Consider the following 21,145-nt stretch of genomic DNA (forward strand, 5'->3'; position numbering starts at 1 on the left):
CTTACTAAAGCTACAGAAATCAAAACAGTGTGGTATTGGCATAAGGGCAGTATTTTCGATAAATGGTGCTGGGAAAACTATATCTACATGCAAAAGAATGAAGTTGGGGCTAAATACCATATTTTAAAAATTAGCTCAAAATTAATTAAAGACCTAAATGTAAGAGCTAAAAATAAAATATTCTTAGAAGAAAACATAAATCAAAAGCTTCATGACATTGGATTTGGTGGTGATTTCCTGGATATGACACCAAAGGGACAGGCAACATAAGAAAAAAATAGACAACTTTATGAAAATTAAAACTTTTGTGCATCAGAAGACTATCAACAGAGTAAATAACCCACAGAATGAAAGAATATACCTGCAAATCATATATCTGATAAGGGGAGGGCCCTGCCCTGCAACTGAAGTGCTGGGGCTGCCTCTCCCCAACTCTCTGGCCCATTTTCCACACAGTCCACTTGCACTTGGTGCTTTGCCTGCGGGGTGGCATCATCAAGCCTTCCCTCAGCCAGCTCACCTAGAAATACAGCTACAAGATGATCTACCTAAAGTGTCATGCTCGCCCACAGCCCCAAGCTGTATCTGCCTCAAGAAGTATGGCCACAACAACCTGTGCCCCACAAACAAAATCAAGTAAGACTCCTCCGCAGGCTCCTCCTTCCCCTGCAGGTCAGCCTCCTGCCTGAGCTTCATGGCTGTAACGTTTCCCTGTTGTTGACTGGGACAGGAAAAGTAATTAATTTAAAAAACTTTAAATTATGTGTACACACACACACGTTAATACATATATTTTTCCAGAATATACAGAGAACTTCTAGAAGTCAGATTTTCCAGAACAAGTGTACTACTTTACATTTCCACCAGCAATGTACGAGGGTCTCAATTGCTCCATATCTTTATCATTTATTTGTCAGTTTCAATTCTAGCTTTTATAGTGGGTGTGTAGATGTATCTCATTTTTGTCTAAATTCCTCTCAATTTTACTAACTAGAAATTTAAACCATGCCAAATAAGAAATGAGTAGTTTAGTAAAACAGTAACTCTCAGCCTCTTAATGTCTACTTTTTCTTTTCATTTTAGAGAAATCTCTTAAAAACAAAGAGCTCTTATTATGAAGAAAACTTGCAGAATGACAATTTCTTCAGTTTCACTTCAGTTTTCTCCTAAATTCAAAATATAAATTGTCTTATATTTTTAAAAATGTTACTAAGATTGTTTTTCTCATCTATACTCTATTCATTTTAAAACTTTCTACCATGAACATACATTACTTTTATGCTCAAAACAGTAAGTGTTAAATTTCTTCAAAAAAAAAAAAAAAGTTGAGAAAATAATAAGAATAGACAGTAGGGGGCAACTCAATATTGCTATTTTCACTTTAGAAACAGTAGCACTATTTTGGAGCTATAATATCATCAAATTAAGTAAGCACTTTTGATCTTCCATTAAAAGTCTGTTAATAGTTTTTCCTCCATTTCTGAAGGAGAAACTATGTAACCTCTAAGGAGTAATTCTCGGCAACCTCCAGTCATCAGACATTTGACTAGCTTTTTATAAGTTGTTGTTTTCCTGTTGGTAGCAAAAGTGATACTGCACATCTGTTATACCTCCTGTCCCTCTCTTCCCTTACCCATTCTGAAACCCAACACCTTCCTACCCAACCCCTACACAAATATTTAAATCAAAACAAAACAAATACCATGTTATCAAAAGTTACAGATAAAGGAAACAGGAAATTTTTTACTTCAAGTCTTTTTTTTTTTCACTTGATTTCATGTAAAACCTAAGATCTCATATATTCATATAAAATAAAATTAGCATGTGTGCATGACAGCAGGTCAACAATGCTATGCTGCTTGTTAGCCCACTGCTTATTTGTATAGCTTTATCAGTCAGTCCCATCATCCCAATACTTTGGCCTAGCATGCTGCCTTGAAACTTGACATAATTGAGGCCAAATTTTGTGATAAAGAACAACTCAGCATTACTTAAAGGGAGTCAGTCCATGTTTATTACAAGAAGAGAACAACCTTCATTGTACTATCTTGAACATACTGTTTCTTTCTGTCTAACCAAATTCTCTCTAAGTATTTGTTATATATAGACAATTTTGCTTCTGTTTGCCCCTTTCATCAGGGGAGGGTTTGTGGGTGTTGTCATCCTGAAATTTCATTCATGTTGAATAAAATCAACTGGGTCAATTCATACTGTGGATCCTTCTCCAGCACCATTTTCAAGCAGGACAAAGCCCATCCCCAAGACATTATGGCAGATCACTAAAATGTCCACAGATCTAAATCTCAAACAGTCCTAAGCTTTTGTAATAGTAGAGAAGATATGTCTGTATGTATATGTACGTGTATATGCATGTGGGTGTATGTATGTGTATAAGCATATATACATACAGACATATACATATGTGATAATTAGGTCTACAAGGCATGAGAGGTTGTTTTTTAGAGATTTTTGTTTCTGGATTAAACTGAACAAGAAGTAATGGCAACAACTCGAGATCTTTCTGAAATAATTAGTTGGAGGAAAAATTCTAGGGCTCAAGAATCAAAGAATTAGTGGCAAATGAGAAGGCTCCAAAAGAAAGTTCCCAAAAGATATGCCAGGAAAAACTTGAGGAGTCAACAGCTGACTGTGGAACTGAGGCAACTGGGAGTGTAACCAACAAGTCACAGTGCGGGCTAGAGGAATGGCAATCTAACTTTGAGTTCTCAGCTGATTCCTGGGATGAGAAAGGGAAAGGGAAGGAAGAGATATTCGGGCATTAGACCACGGACCAAGAATCACAACACTGAACATGCAGTCCTGCAGGAATCCTTAAGCCTACATCCCTGAAAATTTCTCTTTTATCAATGAAGCAGAGAATAGTTCAATTCGTGAAAACAGTCTTGTGGCAAGAAGGAACTAAGTTCAGCAGGAGATATATTCCCTAGGGCTGATCTCATCGTTAGATTTGGGGGAATATTCTATTCTGTCATAGGAGAAAACCAATTAGATTAAATTCATTGTGTTAAACTTACATAAGTTAGTAACTTATGAGATTCATTAGACATAGTAAATAGAGTGTATGTATGTGACTCTGCCTAGTATTTGATGAGGCACTAAAAATACAAAAGGCAACCAAGGCACTAAGTATTCATGACACACTAGATATACATGAGACATACAAAGTTCTCCATGTGTGTGAGGTCTTGATTCAGTTGCCCATTGGTGACACTTCTGGCCTGTCCTCTGCCCAAGAAATAAAACAGAATCCATGACTGCTCAGCGGGCTCACTGGCACCTACAGTTGTGACCAGGTGAAACTGCCTCTTCTATAGAGCAAGTGTGCCTCACTGGCCTCAAGCACATTCCATTTGATTGGGGCCCCTGGCTCAAATCTCAACTCAGGGGGAAGCTGACAAGGCAGAGTAGGAGCCAGGACATAAGAACAATACATAACTCAGGAATCAGGAACCGTAATCTTTCTACCTGACTGGCATCCTACACTAATAGTGTTAATCTATCCCATCACTTTCTCCCTGTTCTTCGCTGTGTATTTCAAGCTGATTCAATAAAGCATGTGATTTGAGCATCTCATGTGGTTTGTAACCTTTTCTGTTCCGTGACTTCTGGAATGGCTTGCCTGGTAGTGTATTTGGAGGCTATCATTAAATCAAGGTAAATTCCCACAAGGCACGTGAATGTAGTCAAGACTTCTAAGACTTCTGGCCTCATTTTACTTAGGCACAGGAGCCCACTATCCATCATGAACTCATCTGGGTTCTAAACCTCTTCTCGTAGCCCACTATTCTCAATCTGCAACAGGCTTAACTTGTCTCTACAGAACCAAAAACATATCACATTGAGAGAACTAACCTAAGCACTGAAGCTGCAATAACAATGTTGCATATTTCTCTGTATTGCCTCTACTAAAATCAGCCCAAATTCTGCATATAATCTTGATAAAATAGTGCTAACGTCTGGTCTGCAGCCACAAAATGAGAGGATGTAAATTCATGAGAAATAAATGGAGAACATTATTAGTTATATAAAACAGGTGAGAAATTACCTATTACTGATTACAATTTTTTCTTTTTAATTTAAATGACAGTGACTCAAAACATGCATAGTGAGAATCACTCCCCATAGTCCAAGAGTTGTTTAAATGAAAGGTCCAGCTTAGCAACAATGTTTCAAATGAATCTATAACTATAAACTGGATATCTTTGTATAAATTTATATCATTCTAAACAGAGCCAAGTGTTTGGCACAATAATATGAAGATTACATGCCAAATGCCATCTCTTAGATGAAACTAAAAGGGTAGATAAAAAAGGAAAATCTCTATAAAAAATAAGCTATTACAAATAATTCAAATTGTAAAAAGTCTTAAAATGCCTTCTCCTCACTGCTAAAAATAAAAGAGAAGACATTCAAGAAACTTATTTAATTAAATGCAGCTACAGATAGTGCTCATTTCAGTATTACAGCTGTTAAACCTCCTTCTCTTACAGGTTATGGCAATTCCCTAAATTCAACTTTGCCCCATTCCCATGATTCCCTCCTCCCCTGCACCAAGCTTTTTAATGAATTAGTAACCCTGACACTGTGAGAAAAAAAATTTCTTGTTTGGAATATTTCCATAGTATCATATAAACAACCACAAGATAGATAAACAGACAGACAATACGATGGATTTCCATACACTTTCTATGAAAATTAGCATCATTATTTAACAGTTATATTTTTACACAAAATTATACATAATTTATATATGTGTGTATATATCATGTATGTTATCTACTGAATTTTTTATAAAATACAACTATGAAATAATAATGCTGATTTTCATATAAGATGTTCAGAGTCAACTTTATTACAATAAACACTCCAATTATACATAGTTTGTCACTCCTTCATCCCACTGGACTATGACATAAGGGGCAAAAGTTGTAGTTACTGATTTCCTGAGCCAGAACACAGTGCTTGCACACGCTGCACATCCAGAATTGATACTCAGTGATTGGGCTTCCTGTGGCAACACACGTTGGCAGTTTCCCTTCCCCTCTGTAAAAATAAGAGGAAAAGCAATTATACTATAAAACTTCTAATTACTTAAAACTTTATTTATTACACTTAAAAAAACTGAAGAATGAAAAACATTTCAAGGTAAATTTCAAATAAAAACTTCTTACAATGAGAAAATAAAGCATTAATACACTTTCAAGAGTAAATAAAGTAGGGTATACTGTTAAGGTAGAGTACTTCAAAATTTAGTGCTTCTATTATTGCGTGACACTATTTAGGTATAAAAATCCAAGCTTCTAATAAGGTAGACTGACATCTACTAATTACAGTTAGCCTACCCTTCAAGAAGGCTGTCCAGTTCAGATTTTCTGTTATCTTTTGGAGTATGTTTGGTGAAGATTTCTAGAGCAAGATCTTCATATTGCTGTTTCCGTTCTGAATTGAGGGTCTCTAAAGATTCAAGTTTAATAAAAGCTTTTGAACAGGTACCAAAAGCTCTACTGGCACATGCACAGAGGGCCAACAGAGAGTAGATCTCAACGGCAGGGATAATGTCTTCATAGTCTCTCAGGTGAAGAGCTAGGAAAGAGAAGACAATTTGGATTTTTAAAAGCAATCATGATATCATGAACATGCATAGGAAAGAATCTATGTTAAGCTGTTTCAGTTTAACCTACATGAACTTAAGCAAACTTAAAGAAAACAATGGTGACTGAAGAACCAGTAGGAGGATGGAGGCTACATGATCTCCACATTCTGCAAACCCAGCTAACAACTCAGGGCCTATGAAAACAACCACCACCAAATGATGCACATGGTTGTGCCATTTAGAAATATACACACAGACTCAAAAAAAAAAAAGGTGTCAAAACACACATCTTTTGTTCCATATAAGTGTGTCAGATATTTCTGTGGATTCTCAAAATAATACATCCTGTTTCTTTTTGCTAAAAAAGCAAAGTATGAAATCATATGTTTTCTCTTTGTGTTTCTTTGAACAGATTATTGCTTTTCTGTTTGTCTTATTGAAACAATAGAACTTTGAGAAAAAAGAATGAAAATGAGACTCTAAGTTGTTAGTTCAGACAATTTATTTTGACAGCTACCGTGTCTTATTTTCAGTATTTCTACACTGCAGATATAATCTCTTTCTTTAAAATGCACTGGAGAATTAATAACAGATTAGCAACCAAATTGTATCTTTTTATTCTCTAGACCTGGCAATCTCAAAAATATCTTGTTAGAGTATAATACTGGAAACTTCATAAAACAATTCAAAGCAACATATTCATGTATTTTACAATAGATTCTTATACACTGGTGTTGGGGTCAAGTGTTTACAACAAAGCTCATTGGAAGAAATTTACAAAAAGGAAATTCACTGAATTAAAATAAAGAATATCCTCTAATTTCATAGGTTCATAGGCAATAATTTACAGTATGATATGATTTTAAGTAAAACTGTATACAATTTTATAGGCGTGGAGAAATGTCTAAAAGGAGGTTCACTCAAATGTTAACAATGCTTATCCTGGAGTTTTAAGATTATTTTATAAGTTATTAGATTATTTTACTCTTGTCTTTGCATTTTTTCATATTTTAGTTGAAACTGTTACATAAGTATCATTTTTATTTAAAAAGTTAAATGCTATAGAAATCTATCTACTAATATGGAAGTACTTGATAACAGATCATTGTCTTAAAAATTCACACAAGTATGGTCTGTTATACTCCCAGCATTGTAAAAAAAAATTATTTTTAAATATATATATACTTATTTTATTTCTATTTACATATATTTATTTTATATAATATACATTGATTCTTACATATTAAATATGTAAAGATTTATATTATATATATATATATACACACACAAACACACACAAGGATATGGACTGGGCTATTAAGTGTTTAACTTTGCATAAATAAAATAGTGATAGTGAATGCTTTATAAATGTTCTTTTTCCTTACCTCAAACTTCTGCTTATTCTATTAACCATGTATATATTGCTTTCCATGTATTAAAAAATAAAAAGAACTTCAAAAAGAAAATGTACAAAACAAATCATAGATAGCAAATCTTGAACATATGAAAATAAATCCAGACAAAAAGTGTTACTGAAACTAATATAGGGGCAAAGTGAAGGAGCTGGCCCTTCATACTCAATTTATAATTTTTTAGGCATGTTACATAGACTAGGTTAACAGGCCCACCTGTCTTCAGTGCACTGTCAGCACTGCCCTCGTAGAGCTGCCTCTGTGCCAAGATGAAGAAGTGGTAAGCCTCAGCCCCCCTCCACGCATTATCTGTGAAACGACTAGTTGTGGACAGAGCTTCTTCTTCCAGCAAACCAGCCAAAGCAGAAGTGGCCTAGAAGTAAAGCAGACCCACATTTTCTGTCAGCACCACCATAACAATGGTCTTCCAATGAAGATGACTTCTGAAATTGTTATACATTAAAATACCTAAATTCGCAGATTTTATCATTACAAAACTCATTCCAGACTTAGTTTCTCCATTATAATTCATATTTTGTTAAACAGGTGTGATTAAATTTTGTCTTCAGTTTTATTGAGGTATAATTGATTTTAAAAATTACGAGATTTTTAAAGTGTACATCATGCTGATTTGATGTATGTATACATCGTGAGAAGGTTCTCCCCATGGTATGATCAAATTTTAAAATAGAATTAACTAGCCTTTAAATTAATGTAAGGTTCCATCACACATTAAAAGAATGTACATATTCTAGGAAAGCTTTTAAAACTCATTGTTAGAAAGGATTTTCCAAGTAAGGAATTTAAACAAAGATTACAGATTAGTCTTGTAAAAAAATAATTTGCAGTATTTGCAAGTTGCAATGTCTAAAATTTGAGTACCAATTCCAAATCATTCATTCATTTTCCTCATACCATTTAAGAAAATAAATGCAAACAAACAAGTTAAATGTCCTGTCCATAAAGAGAATTTTGGTAGTTCTTTTTTCCTTAAACACTTCAGATGATTTAATGTTACTAAATAATCTACCTTACCTCTGAGTTCTTTCCTTTAACTTTTCCTCGTTGGGCATTTTTCATTTGTTCATGGTACTGCTCTATAAGTAAAGCTGATAGTACATAGAGCTTCTTAACACGTAATGGTTTAGTTCTTTTCTTTGCCTCTTCATCTGCAATCTTTAAACATTTAAAGAGTTATGGAAGGTATTTCTTAAACTATATTTGTACACTTATCATTTCTGAAATATGATTCTCTAACAAAAAGGAGGAAAGTCAGTATGATGGGATATAAATACTACTCATTTATGATAAGTATTTTAAAACCCATTTCTTGGGGGTATAGCTCAGTGGTAGAGCATGTGCTTAAGCATGGGCGAGGTCCTGGGTTCAATCCCCTGTATCTCCATTAAAAAATTTTTTTTCTTTTCCTTAGTACTGATAAGTATTTAGTTTTTTCCTTAGTGTTTAGCTATTGGAGTTAGAGCTCATAACCATCTTAGAAAGTAATAGATGCTGCTAAAAAACTAAATCAGAATGAAGAAAACTTTCATGGAATGGGTAGTATTTTCCATAACAAGGAGATTTTTAGAGTAATGTTCCAAGTACCCAGAAATAAGATGGCTTTAACATGGTACATCCTTCAGAAATTTAAGTTTATTTAAATGATTTGGAGGGAAAATTTTCCTTTTTCATTAAATCAAATGGGAAAAGAACAGAAAAGAATGTAAAATTTGTATACATTAATACTGTACTGGTCATCTTCCCTCCAAATGCATACTATTAAAAATGTAAAGTCTTTAAAATTTCAACATTTTAAATTGAGTCCTTTTAAAGGACTCAAAATTCTGCTGTCAGGGGTATTTAATTTCCACTTAAGGGAATTTGTACTTTATGGTCCCTGAAAAGTCTATAATTCTTTGTTAACTTTGATATTAAGTAAATATACAATTGCTTAGGTATCATTAAAGTGCTAAAATTAATAAATAGCCTTTTTAGTAAAAGGTAATAATACTAAGATAACATATAGTTACAATAGCAATGGAATGAGAGGGATTTTGCTATAACAAATATTTGTTTCCAAAGAAAATGGAAAAGGTACTCTTCAGTATAGAAAAAAAATTGGTAACTAGAAGAAACCAAATACTCACAAAGATTATTACATTACCTTAAACATCAGTTTAGCAGCATCATAAAAGTAACTGGCTTTCCGGTAGAGTTCTATGGCATCAAAAATTTTATTCTTTTCCAATAAATGAGATGCATACCTCGCTATCAGGGAACCAATTTCCTTCATACTATGACTTTTAGCCAATTCAACAGCTTTGTTCCACTGGATAAAAATATATATAACATACAGTTACCCAAGCATTTACAGTCAGATATGTCTTAAAATACACACAATAAAGCTTTAAGTTTATAAGAATACATGAGACTATATCAAAACGTAAAAACTGGTATCAATTTTTAAAAATCACTTAAAATCAGAGCAACTATAAATGTTATGACTCAAACATGTGTCAAAATAATCCAATGACCTAAGATATGCTTACGAAGTATATCTGAAAAAGAAAACTTCAAAGTTTATAATCACATTAATCTTATAATTCTCATTCTCTATTTGTTACTATAAAAGTAATACAAAATATGCAATTTCAGTTAAGAAAACGTCCTATCAGATTTAACATCTGAAGTTATTTTTATAAAGCAAATGAAGCTTTATAAAATACTTTAAAAAAATACTGAAAAGAATACATTGATAGTCAATAATTTCAATAATTCTGTACTTTAATTATAGTTAAATTCCAGCTCTTAAAAATATCAAATATATGGTTTCTATATAGGGAAAGGAAAATAGATTTGCCAAAATAAATATTGATAAAGCAATTCAATTCCTTCCTCTTGCAATGACCGTTAACTGTTCCTCCTTTGGAAACAAAACCCAATCATAATAAAATGCAGAAAATTATGAAATTACTTCCAGACAAAAATTTGCCAGACTAAAAGCAGTTTTGTTCATGTTCCCATATTGAATTAGTTACAAGTGGGTCACCCTTAATGGTAGCACTTCAAGAGGTAAGTGCACATTCTAACATTTTCTTAGTCCTCAACTAAGTAAGAGACAATCTGACTCCTTTCACAAAATCCATCTCAAGCTCTCCAACCCTTACATTGGCAACAGTCTTTAAAGCATCACTACGGTGACTTTGATTTCAGTTCCTTACTTGGTTGAGATGTACACAGGTATCCACTGCTGCCTTTGGTTGATAACATTTCAAAAACGCAGTCACTGCTTGTTCACACATTCCAACTCTCACAAACATTTGTGCTATTTCCTGTGGACAAAACAATACTATCAGATTTCACAGAACAAGGAAATCACTTATATTTTAACTTACGAAACTCCATAGGGACATGAATATTAACTTCACTGGTGTCTACCAATTCTCCTTTTAAACAGACACAGAGGTAGAGGCTACAAACCAGAAAGGATGCTAAGGCATCATGTTTTGTAAAATCAGTGACTCACACCGAGGATCTGGTTTTTAACCAGGTTCTAATGATATTGCACTTGTATCTTCTCTCAGTTCAGTAGCTATTTTACAGAAATGCCAAGTTCCAAAACAAACCCCACACTAGTGGGTAAAAAAAACCTTTAAGGCAATTGATGTTACACTCAATGTTAATCATTAGAGGCTTAAGGAAAACCTCACACTCACAGAGCTCTCAAATACCTCTATAAAAAATGCCCCAGACAAGTTGACCACTCATCAGTTCAGGAAGCTAGACCAAAAACAGAAGAGGGAGAACCACAACAAAACCCAGTCATACCCAGTGGGCTGTACTCAACATTTTCAGAATATCAGGTTTTTTTTCCTTTCTTATTATCTAATTGGTTAGTTTTTCTCTCTGCATCCCCACTCCTAAAAGATTTTGGGAAATATCATAAAAGTACATTTTGTACCCAACTATCTTTTTTTAAGTGATGGTTATATTTTTCTGATTATAAAGTAATTCTTACAGTAAAAAAAATTAGAAAATATGAAAAAGTAAAGCTACTCATAATTCTTATTACCCATAAGAAACCTCTCTCCATATTCTGATGGAATGTCCTAACATCTGTGTCCTATGACTATATGTGTATGTGTGTGTATGTATGTTTCATAATCATAGTATATACAGTTTTGTATACTGTATTCCCCACTTAAATATTTTGTTCATTTTCCCAATTATTAAAAAATCCTTCAAAACTTGATTTAAAATTTGCAGTTTAAATTAAAATATACTTTATGAAAACGAATATATGTATGTATATGCAAGACTGAGACATTGTGCTGTACACCAGAGACTGACACATTGTAACTGACTGTACTACAATTTTAAAAATTAAACTATACTTTAATTATTTAATTACTATTATTATTATAGCTATAATTAGTATTTACTCAATAATATTACTATTCTGGATACCCTACAGCAACATTTTTTTCTGCACCATCAGACACACCTAACAGATGACAGTAATATCAAATTCACTGTCCCTATATCCAGGGTTATGTTGTAAGTAATTTCAGTTTCTTTTCTACTTAAGTAAACACATAAGATTGAGAATAAGGGTATGTGAAAATGCCATTATTACAGGGATAATTGCTCTGATTCACAATGAAGAAAAAAACCTGAATTATCAGAATTCTTTACTCATCTATTAGTAGACAAAACATTGTGGGAGAACCTACAACTGATATATGTCCAGATCCTGTAGTTGAGAGCTCTTACCTCTCTAGGTATCATATAGCTCAGTGATTTATATTTCAGATAAAACAAATAAAATACAAGCTCATTTACATTATTCAACAATTAATTTAACGAGGCTTAAAAAGAGAAAATAGAACAAAATTAAAGAGAACTCTGCTTTCAGTTTCTCTTTTTTTTAACATTAAACCCCTTATTGTTAATGTAACCTAATAAAGGTCAAGCTATCTTTTTAAACTTTTCTCATAGCAAATTTCAAGCATACATACACACACACCACTCCTCAGACCCACCTCAGATTATTCTGAAGTGAAATTCTGACAACATATCATTTCATCTGTAAGTATTTCACATTTTCAGCTAACTCTTTAAAACAATTTTACAAAACTGACAACCCTACGCAAGAGTATGATCATGTTAAAATAGTAGGAATATGACTGACATTTTTCTCTCCATTTTCAAGCATACTGACAAATTTCTTTAATAACTAAAGCATCATTCTATGTCTAAGAAACTGTAAAGCTGTAGTAATTTTTAATTTTATGTATTATAGAGGACATTTCCTGACTATAACGTAAAAACCTTATAAAGTAACCTAACGGCTCCAAAAACTAAAATTTTTAATACCTACTGGAAGCAACTTGTGGTTTTCTGGAAGTGAATTGGCAAGATTCTCCAATCCTTCATAATCTTCTAACATATAATAACATTCAGCTAAGCGCTCCTGGTTCCGGCCTTGTACATAATACTGTACAGCATTCAACCTAGGGAAAGAAAAAAAAAACTTTTAAAACTAATGAAACTAGTATGAATGTCCTGATAAATAAGCACTTTCACAAAAATGTTCTTTCATTAGGATTCCAGTACTAGTATTACCCTAGTCATCATCTTCATTACAGAATGTCTTTGAATATTCTTAAGAAATACTGTTTTAATCTGATATACTGTTGTATTTCCTAACACTGACATAAATAAATAAGCATACTGATCAAAATGATAACTTAAGAACAAAGCCAATGATTTCTGGGAAAAAATCTGTAATAACAAAACAAGCAAATATAAACTATATCCTCAAACAGCAGAAAGTTATCTGGGACTAAAATGTAAGTTTTGTGAGTTTTGAAACTCTGAAGGCTTATGATGCTTACATGACAGCTTGAAGGAGCTCTTGCTCCTCAACGTGAATCTAGAACTACATGAATTTAGGCCCGGGAAGATGGCCTTCATTTACCTAGCATTATGTCATAGGGGAGTACTCAGGCAGCCCTAGCATTATGTCATAGGGGAGTACTCAGGCAGCCCTAGCATTATGTCATAGGGGAGTACTCAGGCAGCTACAATTTTAAGTGCTGGGTGAATGGATGAGGGGGTCCAGATAGGTTACCTACCACTTTTGTCGATCAGCAAAGTAGTCTCCGATGGCATTGTGGGCTTGTTCAAGGAGACTGTCATCTGCATCACCAGATCCAGTTTTCAGGAGTTGAAGTACTCTAAACCAATCTCCCAATTTCTGCCGGAGGCCAATAGCAAGATCTCTACAAAAAAATGACATTCATTCATTCATTCACTCATTCAACAAATATTTATCAAGTGCCTACTCCATGCTAGGTTCAATTCTAGGGCACTGAGAATACACAGCAATGAATGGACAAATGAGGTAACTCTACAAACATTTTAAAATTTAGCCCCATTAGGTAAAAGGCAATAGGGAGAACCTGGAATAAGAAAAGGGAAACAATTTCCTGCCTCTTATTTTCCTAGACTTTCAAGTTACTTGGCAAAATAATGATTTAAAAAACAGTCACTTCTTTTCATCAGTTTTTTAAGACATGATCAGGCTTATTTCATGTTTACATGTTTGGTTTTATACTTCTTGTGAGGGCCCAAGTTGTATTAGCAATCTCTCAGAACTACAAATAATAAAAATTAGATAAAATGTTCACAGCTGAAATGAAGTTCATAATTATTTTCTACAAATCAAATGAAATATGAAGAATAAAACTCAGTCCCCTAATACCTTTGATTGTTATTTCATGCTCCTTGACAAAAGGCCTAAATCAAAAAAGAGAACCCAAACAATCAGCTTAGTAAATAAATGCTAAAGCTTCCAGTTTCTGCAGCCATATATGACTTTTTTCTCCTACCAAATGAAAAAACTAACCCATGGCCAGCCCTTACTACATGTATAAAAAGGGAAGAAAGCTGCCCCCAAATTACAAAGCATAAATTCATGAAGGTCATGCAGAATATCCAGGTTGTAATCCAAACTGAATTTATTTTCTAAAACACATGGTTTTACAATCCCTACTTGAGAAAAAAAAAAGTTACAATTTCTGGAAGTACTCCGGGTGCCGGCACCTTCATCACTGACCTTCTGTCCATATCGAGGTACATTCTCTCTGCTTCCTCGAACCTGCCGAAGTAGGCGACCACCTCCGCCTGCTTCATGGACTCGCTCTGTAGGTTGCCCAGGCGCTTCACAAACTTAATGCCTTGGTAATCCTTACAGCGCACGAACGCCTGCTCCGCAGTGTGCAAATCCAGCTTCTGAAGAGCTGCTTCAGCCAGCAGGCGCCTTTAGTACAAAAGAACAGGAAAGCATATGGCAAGTTACTGATAAACAAGTTTCGAATCAGAATTCAATTATTACACCTGTTGTTTCTAGTGAACCATGGTGGGAAGTGATTATTTTAACACATTTATCCACGTTCATATCATTTTATGCTTGTGTTGAGTACTTCCAAATCGAAACTGAATTTCTGTATTTTTAAAAGAACAAGAACGGAAGTCTACTCCCATCAGGAGGCTAGGATGAGTGCAGAGGAAGACAGAGCTGAGACTGTAAGGCTTACACCTGACATGTGGGGAGGTTTTTTTGTTGTTGAATTTTTTAAATACCAAAGTCGGGGGTGTGGATTGTCCTCTATGAATTGAGATGCATCTTCAATTCCAACCTTCTCAATCAGTGCTCGGCTATCTCGCAGGGACCGAATCTCGAAGTTAATGATATAATCTTTGTTTGGATGTTCTGGATTCTGAAAGTAAAGATGAAAAGGAAAAAAAATAGTTCCCTGTAGAATATGTATTTCTTTTTTACAGTAAAAAGCAAACAAGGAACTGCATCATATTATGAGCAAAACCAGGAAGAAAAGAATTCCCATATATGAATCTTTTGAGTTATCTGGAAAACACCCCCAACCCACAAGTCCCTCCTGAGGTTAAAAGGGGACAGTGGTGGAAGGGGGGGTCCCTCACAATTACGCAGACTTGTTCAGATTCTTCCTTTGGACAAATGGAATAATCAAACTTACTTCCAAGCATTGTGAGGATTAACTGAGAAAACACATCAAACATTTAGCACAGTGCCTAGCTGCACTACTCACATTATTCGCAGTCTCAGAACTGACCTCATGCTCTCTTGCTTCAAACCTTAGAAGAGATACACCTACCAACTGAACCACAGCATCCCAACCCTCTTCCGGTGGCTGAATGTCTTGTCCATCTCCCCAGATCCTCCACTTGAGGCCAGAAACTGTCTTACTAGATCTCAATAAATATTTGCTGAGTCAACGAATAGATGAACTTTGGTTAAATATCTTACCCACTAAGAGCCTTCCTCATCTACAAATGAGGTCTGTGTAATATCTACCAAGTACAGTTGTAATGACAAATAAACATAAATATGCAAAGACAAATGAACACCTCATACGAAGGAACGTCAGTAAATGTTAATTCCCTTCCTTTCCTTTTTGCATTCCTTCTTCTCTAGTCTTCCAAGAAAGTTCTCATGTTATTTCTCTTTTTCCCCTATTTTACTGAGATATAATTGGCATACAACATTGTATTAGTTTTAGGTGTATAACACTCATGTTATTTCTGAAAACTGTATGTCTGAAGGAATCCACAGTTTACCTAAACAATTCCCGGGTCGACAAGGCCTCAGTGGGAACTGAAGTATGACAATATTCTTTTCTTTATGGGTTGGCACATAGTAAGTCAGATAACAAAATTGTCACAGAGAACTTGGTTTCCCTTACAGTTTAACCAGCCCTGCCAATAAACTGGGCAACAGTATTATAGATATTCTTTATTCTAGAATTAGATATGCAAAAAATGTGTCCAGTGTATCAAGAATTTTAAAGTACATCTAACAATTTAAATATGCATTTTTAAAAATTCTTCATAAAAATATAATTATCAGGCCAACAATATCACAGGCATTTTTAAGCATTCTAGATCTTAAAGCAATCAGCAACTATGAGCCTTTCTTAAAAACTACAGTCATGAAATCCAGCCAACTGAAAGATTAATCAAAATTAATAATTCATGTACAAAGAAAATGCAGAAAAAACTGGTAATAGCTGTCTCTTAATGTGAGACTAAGTAACTGAAAATTAGGGTTACACAACAAAGTGTAAAGTTCTAAATCTTGACAACATAAAAATAGTATGTCTGAAAAAAAAGAAGGAAAGAGGGAGAAAATGTAAGAGCATCATCTTTTAGAGTGGACAATCAATACTATTAACAATGAAAATGTAGTTTAAAACCAATAAACTTAGTTTTTCATAGTTTTTTCTTACCCAGAAAAATGTATTGTTTGTGGTGAGAAAAAATTACCTAATGTTCTACAATTCCTTCAAATACTGTCACATTATTAAATTAAAATTAAATTTAACACTAAAAAAGTAGATTGTACAGTGATGCCATTCTTATAAAATTATTTCCATTTATTTTTCTAGTCTATCAAATGTATCTTTCTACATACGGGTTACAGCTTTCTAGAATAATGTTCTGGTGTTTACCTAATGTTAATCATTAAAACATCTAGATTGCAATAAAACCTCAGACATTCCTTTCTGATGTTTGACAGCTGACAACTTTTAAGCCTCATCCCTCCCCCTTCTCCTTCCGCCTCACATCTGGGCAAGGTGATGAGAAAGAACAAGTGGTCCATCCTTTGGCGCCACAGGAGTTTCAAAACTCACAAACATCTACGTACACATGGAAACCCTCACCCTAACCCCACCCTCTAACTCCGCCACGTCCCAAAAAAACCAAGCCAGTCTCCTTTCTCTGCTCTCAAACCATCTTTGGACCAGCTTGGGAAGCCTGTCCTTTCTCCCTTAAAAACCCCATTATGAAGGTAATATCTTCTTGCACCCTTTTGGTATGTCTGTAGTGTCATCACTCTTGACATGCGAACCAAGTTTAGGGTGGAGGCCCATCCTGCTGCTGCAGAGCAAGCATCATTAGCAACAAACTGGTTCACAATAAAAGAGCTGCGATTTACATATAAACCAAAATATGAAAACATGCTATAAAATGCAGCTAACATCTGGAAATTTAAAATCTATCCCAATTCCAAAAGACATACACAGTACATAGACAAAGTAAATATTTAGATAAAGTGAAGGTAAATTTTCAATATATTCTTAAAGTAAACAATTCTCAAAGAATGTTCAATGAAGGCCAAAGTAGAGATTCAAAAATTATCTGAATTCTATTATCTGGAAATAGAGTATTTTATGAAAACCTAAAAACAAGATGGGAGGATAGTGGACCTCCAAACAAAAGTTACTCAAATATCCCTGAACAAGATAAAGACTAAAGAAAATTATCAAATATTTCTTCAGTATCTCTATTATTAATATTAAAATAATGATGACAACAATTATCTACCAGTTTTCAGTTCCTCCCGCTGTGCTAAGTGCTTTTCATAAATTATCTTGTAAGATAACAATCATATAAGATAGGTGCTATTACCATCCACATTTTATAGAGGTAAACACTGAGGCTTATAAACAGGGAAGGAAAATGAAGTTGAAAAGATGAAGGAACCAGCCTAAAGGTTGTACAAGTGACAGAGCAAGGCTGGACCTCTTCAACCCACACTCCTAACCAGGACACTACACTGCCCGGTGCAAAAATGAATCCTAGTTAAGCCAGCAACAAAAATATAATTGTTTCTTAACAAGAATTACCTTTAATATCTCATCCAAAAGAACAGATTTGATTTCTAAGTCCTCAAAGTTACAAATATATCCAGAAGTCTGAATGGGCTCCTTTAAAGACAAAAACAAATGTTAAGTTTAATTGTACAAAATTTCCCTTCTTTAACATATCATGATTTTAAATTTTATTATCAAAATTTTCAAAACAACAAAAAAGTAAAGAGAATGTCATTAACACCCATATAGCCATCATCTAAATAATTAACATTTTGCTAAATACGCTTCAGTCAATTTTTTTGGCTAAAGTATTTCAAAGTAAATTTAGAGACATCATGACATTTCACCCCTATTTCAGCACATACCTTTAAAAGAGAAGGATGTTCTCTTCTAAATAAGTAAGTATACATCTATGATGGGTACGGATTCAAAACTTTAGAAAACCCTTGTTTGGAAAATGTACAAAAGTACAAAAATACGAAACTGATGAAAATGTGAGATATGAAAGGACTATGAATATAAAATAATAGCACCAAAGAGAGGGAAGATCCAAGACAAAGAATAAAAAAGCTGAATCAGTATCTTGAGAGGGTGACGAGATGAAAAGGATCAAGCAGGGAATATCAACATTAAACAGTTATTTTTTAATTTTCAAAGAAAATGTACTTTATCAATGAACTAGAACTTTGTACACAAATGGCACCCTTTTCTCACACATAATCTGAAGAAAGGTTTACAACTTAAGGAAAGGTATGACTCTAGAATTCATAGTTAATACTCAAATGGATAAAAATGTATTCAACATTAACCATCAAATAATAGCTTATCTCCTGAATAATAATAAAGAACACTGTGTCCTGAAGGAGTTCTAGTAAGCTCTGTTTTGAAGAGTATGTCTTCACATGCTCAGTCAGTAAGCAGCTGGAGGAATAAATAGCAGAGTAACTAACCAAGCAGGGACCACAGCCAGACAGCGTTCTCATGAATGAAAAGAACAGCACAGCATGATTTATAAAGAAATTCAGTCAGTGGTAAGGTTATAAGAAATTCACCTAGTTCTAAATCTAATAGAAACTGAAGAACTTAACGGGCCAGACAACAAACTCCAAAAATAAATAAATAAAAGGCTGTTTTGTTAAACTACTCAAGGAATGCTTTCCACCAGCCTAAGATTTCCCCTGGTACTAGATTAACTATGTGTGCTACACACACATTATGGACAGCTGGGCATAATCCTCTCCCTTTTCCAGGCATATGATTTCAGAATTACTATAAGTAGAGCCAAGGATGGAAAAAGGACCCTAACATTCAGAAAGTATTTTACTTCCATCCTCAAGGTGATCCCATGGGATAATTTTCATACTTGTTTTGTAGCAAGGGTCAAATTTCCCTCGGATCCTTGAAAGCAGCCTATGCATACAGGTCAAATGCAGCAGCCCTGAACACCTTTCTTTTGAGCCATTCCCAGTTACAAAAATCCTTAAGACTCCTAAAAACTTCAACAAAAACCTTTGAGAGCAATTTACATCAGGTCATTTACTAACCCAAAGATTCTGAGTAGGGCTCAAACGGGGAAATGTGAAAATAATTTAGGATATTAAAGAGGCAAAGAGTTTACCACTAAATAAATCATTACAGAAGATCTTCAGTAGCTCAGAGGCTCAAGCGAGCAATTTCTTCCCAAGAAGGAAACTATAGGTCCAAAGAAACATCAATTAATGACACAAAGCATTTATCAAGTCATCTCTTATTATGCACAGTAGTGGAATATAGCAGGAGTACCGAAACTTCCAATGTGAAAATCCACTAATAATTCAAAAATTGTTTAAAAGATTTACTTTCTTAACGATGTTTTGATTAGGCTACTGCTCAAATGATTCTGAATTTCCTAAACACATCTACAGCTGATACAGAGCAGACTAAGTGACAGGAAAATTCAGAGGCTAAAAATTAGCTGATGAGAGCCACAAGTAGAAAATAAAACTGTAACTTGAAAATCAGTGAGAAAGGGGCTCCCTGATAGCTCAGAGAACGTAGGCGAGGCACAGTAAGACCATCAGGGTGAGGAAGAACATGGATTAGTGGGTGACGGACTTCATGTAAACACAAATAAGACAAGGTAAGCACAGAAGGTGGACAGAAAGGCAAAAGTATGAAAAGATAAGGCAGTTTCAAAACCACATTTTTTATTTAGGCTGTTTTAAGCAATTTCAGTAAATAACACTATTTTCTTTCTTTTTTTTTTTTTTTTTACTTTAACAAAGGAAAAAACAAAGGCTATACAGTTGGTGACCATGGTTCCATCTTTTAAAAAGGAGAGAAATACTTAGAAGCGTCTTTCAGAGAAAGTAGAGAATCTTTAAAGGAGTAAATATTATTCCCACTTAAGACCAAATATTTTTAAATTCCACAGAAATGTTTCTGTTTATTTTCAGAAATTCATGGAGCCAACACTAATAAACCTCTTGAAGAAACAAAGGGGAAATGTCCAGGTTTTGATATTTGGCTCATTATTTATGCACTGTTAATGCTCATTTCTTGTTTTTACCTCAGGATCCAAGTTTCTGAAAACATACATCCTTGTCTTCTCCATCATTGCAAACAGATCAGGATTATCTTTGGCCCACTTCATATCCCAGACATCTTTTCGCTCCAATTTTAACAACTCGCCGGTGACTTGCTGTCCTGTGCTGTCTGTTACCCGAGCATCCAAGTCAAAGAAGGTTAGAACTCCTGCGATGTCTATGATTGCAAGACGACTACAAACGGTGAAATTGAAAGAGGAGAAAAATTGTGAAAGTGCCACCAGCGATCATGAATATAATTACCTACCACCATTCTTCAAAATTAGTTCATCAGAACCTGAGAATCAGGGAGAAATGGCTTTAAATAAATAACTGGCTTTAAACACATGTTTATAAATTTGTTAGACGATGTGGGCTGCTTTCCATTTTGCTTCCGTGTGAGAAAAAAATATCCAAAGGGACTAAAGCAATTGGTGTGTAAATAAGTTAAAATATTACACTAGAATTTCTATATTTTGCCCAGTTAGAGAAAGATATCTAAACACAGTATAGTAAATACAGTGTTTAAATACAAATACAGTATAGTAGTCACACTGAGCTTTATTAAGTAGAAAACAAACACATATCTTTGCATTTATTACATAAGTGCAACAATCCCAACGAATTACTTCTAAGTCCAACATCTAAGTGAGGAAAGTTTTCAGACTTACCTGGAGTTGCAATTCAAGGATAACTGGTAGGCTCGACAATTAAGGGAATATTTTTGAATCAAACCAACATTAGGAAGACTGTATCTCTGAATGGTGCCAGATTCACGACTCTATGGAAAATATGTTTGATTATGAAAGCATATTTAAACATCATAATAATATATTACAACTACAGGTCTCCCTATAT

At 34.2% G+C, this 21,145-nt stretch overlaps 1 protein-coding gene across 1 annotated transcript in view; it reads right to left on the reverse strand.

Annotated features, from left to right (window-relative positions):
* Positions 1-4,214: 4,214 nt before the first annotated feature.
* The window catches only part of WDR35 (WD repeat domain 35), a 49,166-nt gene continuing 32,235 nt past the window's right edge, over positions 4,215-21,145 (reverse strand). Inside the window, exons 15-27 of the mRNA XM_010947369.3 lie at positions 20,959-21,068; positions 20,272-20,482; positions 17,757-17,837; positions 14,674-14,810; positions 14,147-14,350; positions 13,164-13,310; positions 12,407-12,539; positions 10,248-10,358; positions 9,191-9,355; positions 8,062-8,202; positions 7,243-7,399; positions 5,364-5,604; positions 4,215-5,064 (exon numbers count right to left, since the gene is read on the reverse strand). Coding sequence (XP_010945671.2) covers positions 4,914-5,064; positions 5,364-5,604; positions 7,243-7,399; positions 8,062-8,202; positions 9,191-9,355; positions 10,248-10,358; positions 12,407-12,539; positions 13,164-13,310; positions 14,147-14,350; positions 14,674-14,810; positions 17,757-17,837; positions 20,272-20,482; positions 20,959-21,068 — 1,989 coding nt within the window. The 3' untranslated portion in view covers positions 4,215-4,913. The remainder of the gene's footprint in view (positions 5,065-5,363; positions 5,605-7,242; positions 7,400-8,061; positions 8,203-9,190; positions 9,356-10,247; positions 10,359-12,406; positions 12,540-13,163; positions 13,311-14,146; positions 14,351-14,673; positions 14,811-17,756; positions 17,838-20,271; positions 20,483-20,958; positions 21,069-21,145) is intronic.

Source organism: Camelus bactrianus, chromosome 15 (genome assembly GCF_048773025.1).
Source record: "Camelus bactrianus isolate YW-2024 breed Bactrian camel chromosome 15, ASM4877302v1, whole genome shotgun sequence".
Classification (NCBI taxonomy): Eukaryota; Metazoa; Chordata; class Mammalia; order Artiodactyla; family Camelidae; genus Camelus; species Camelus bactrianus.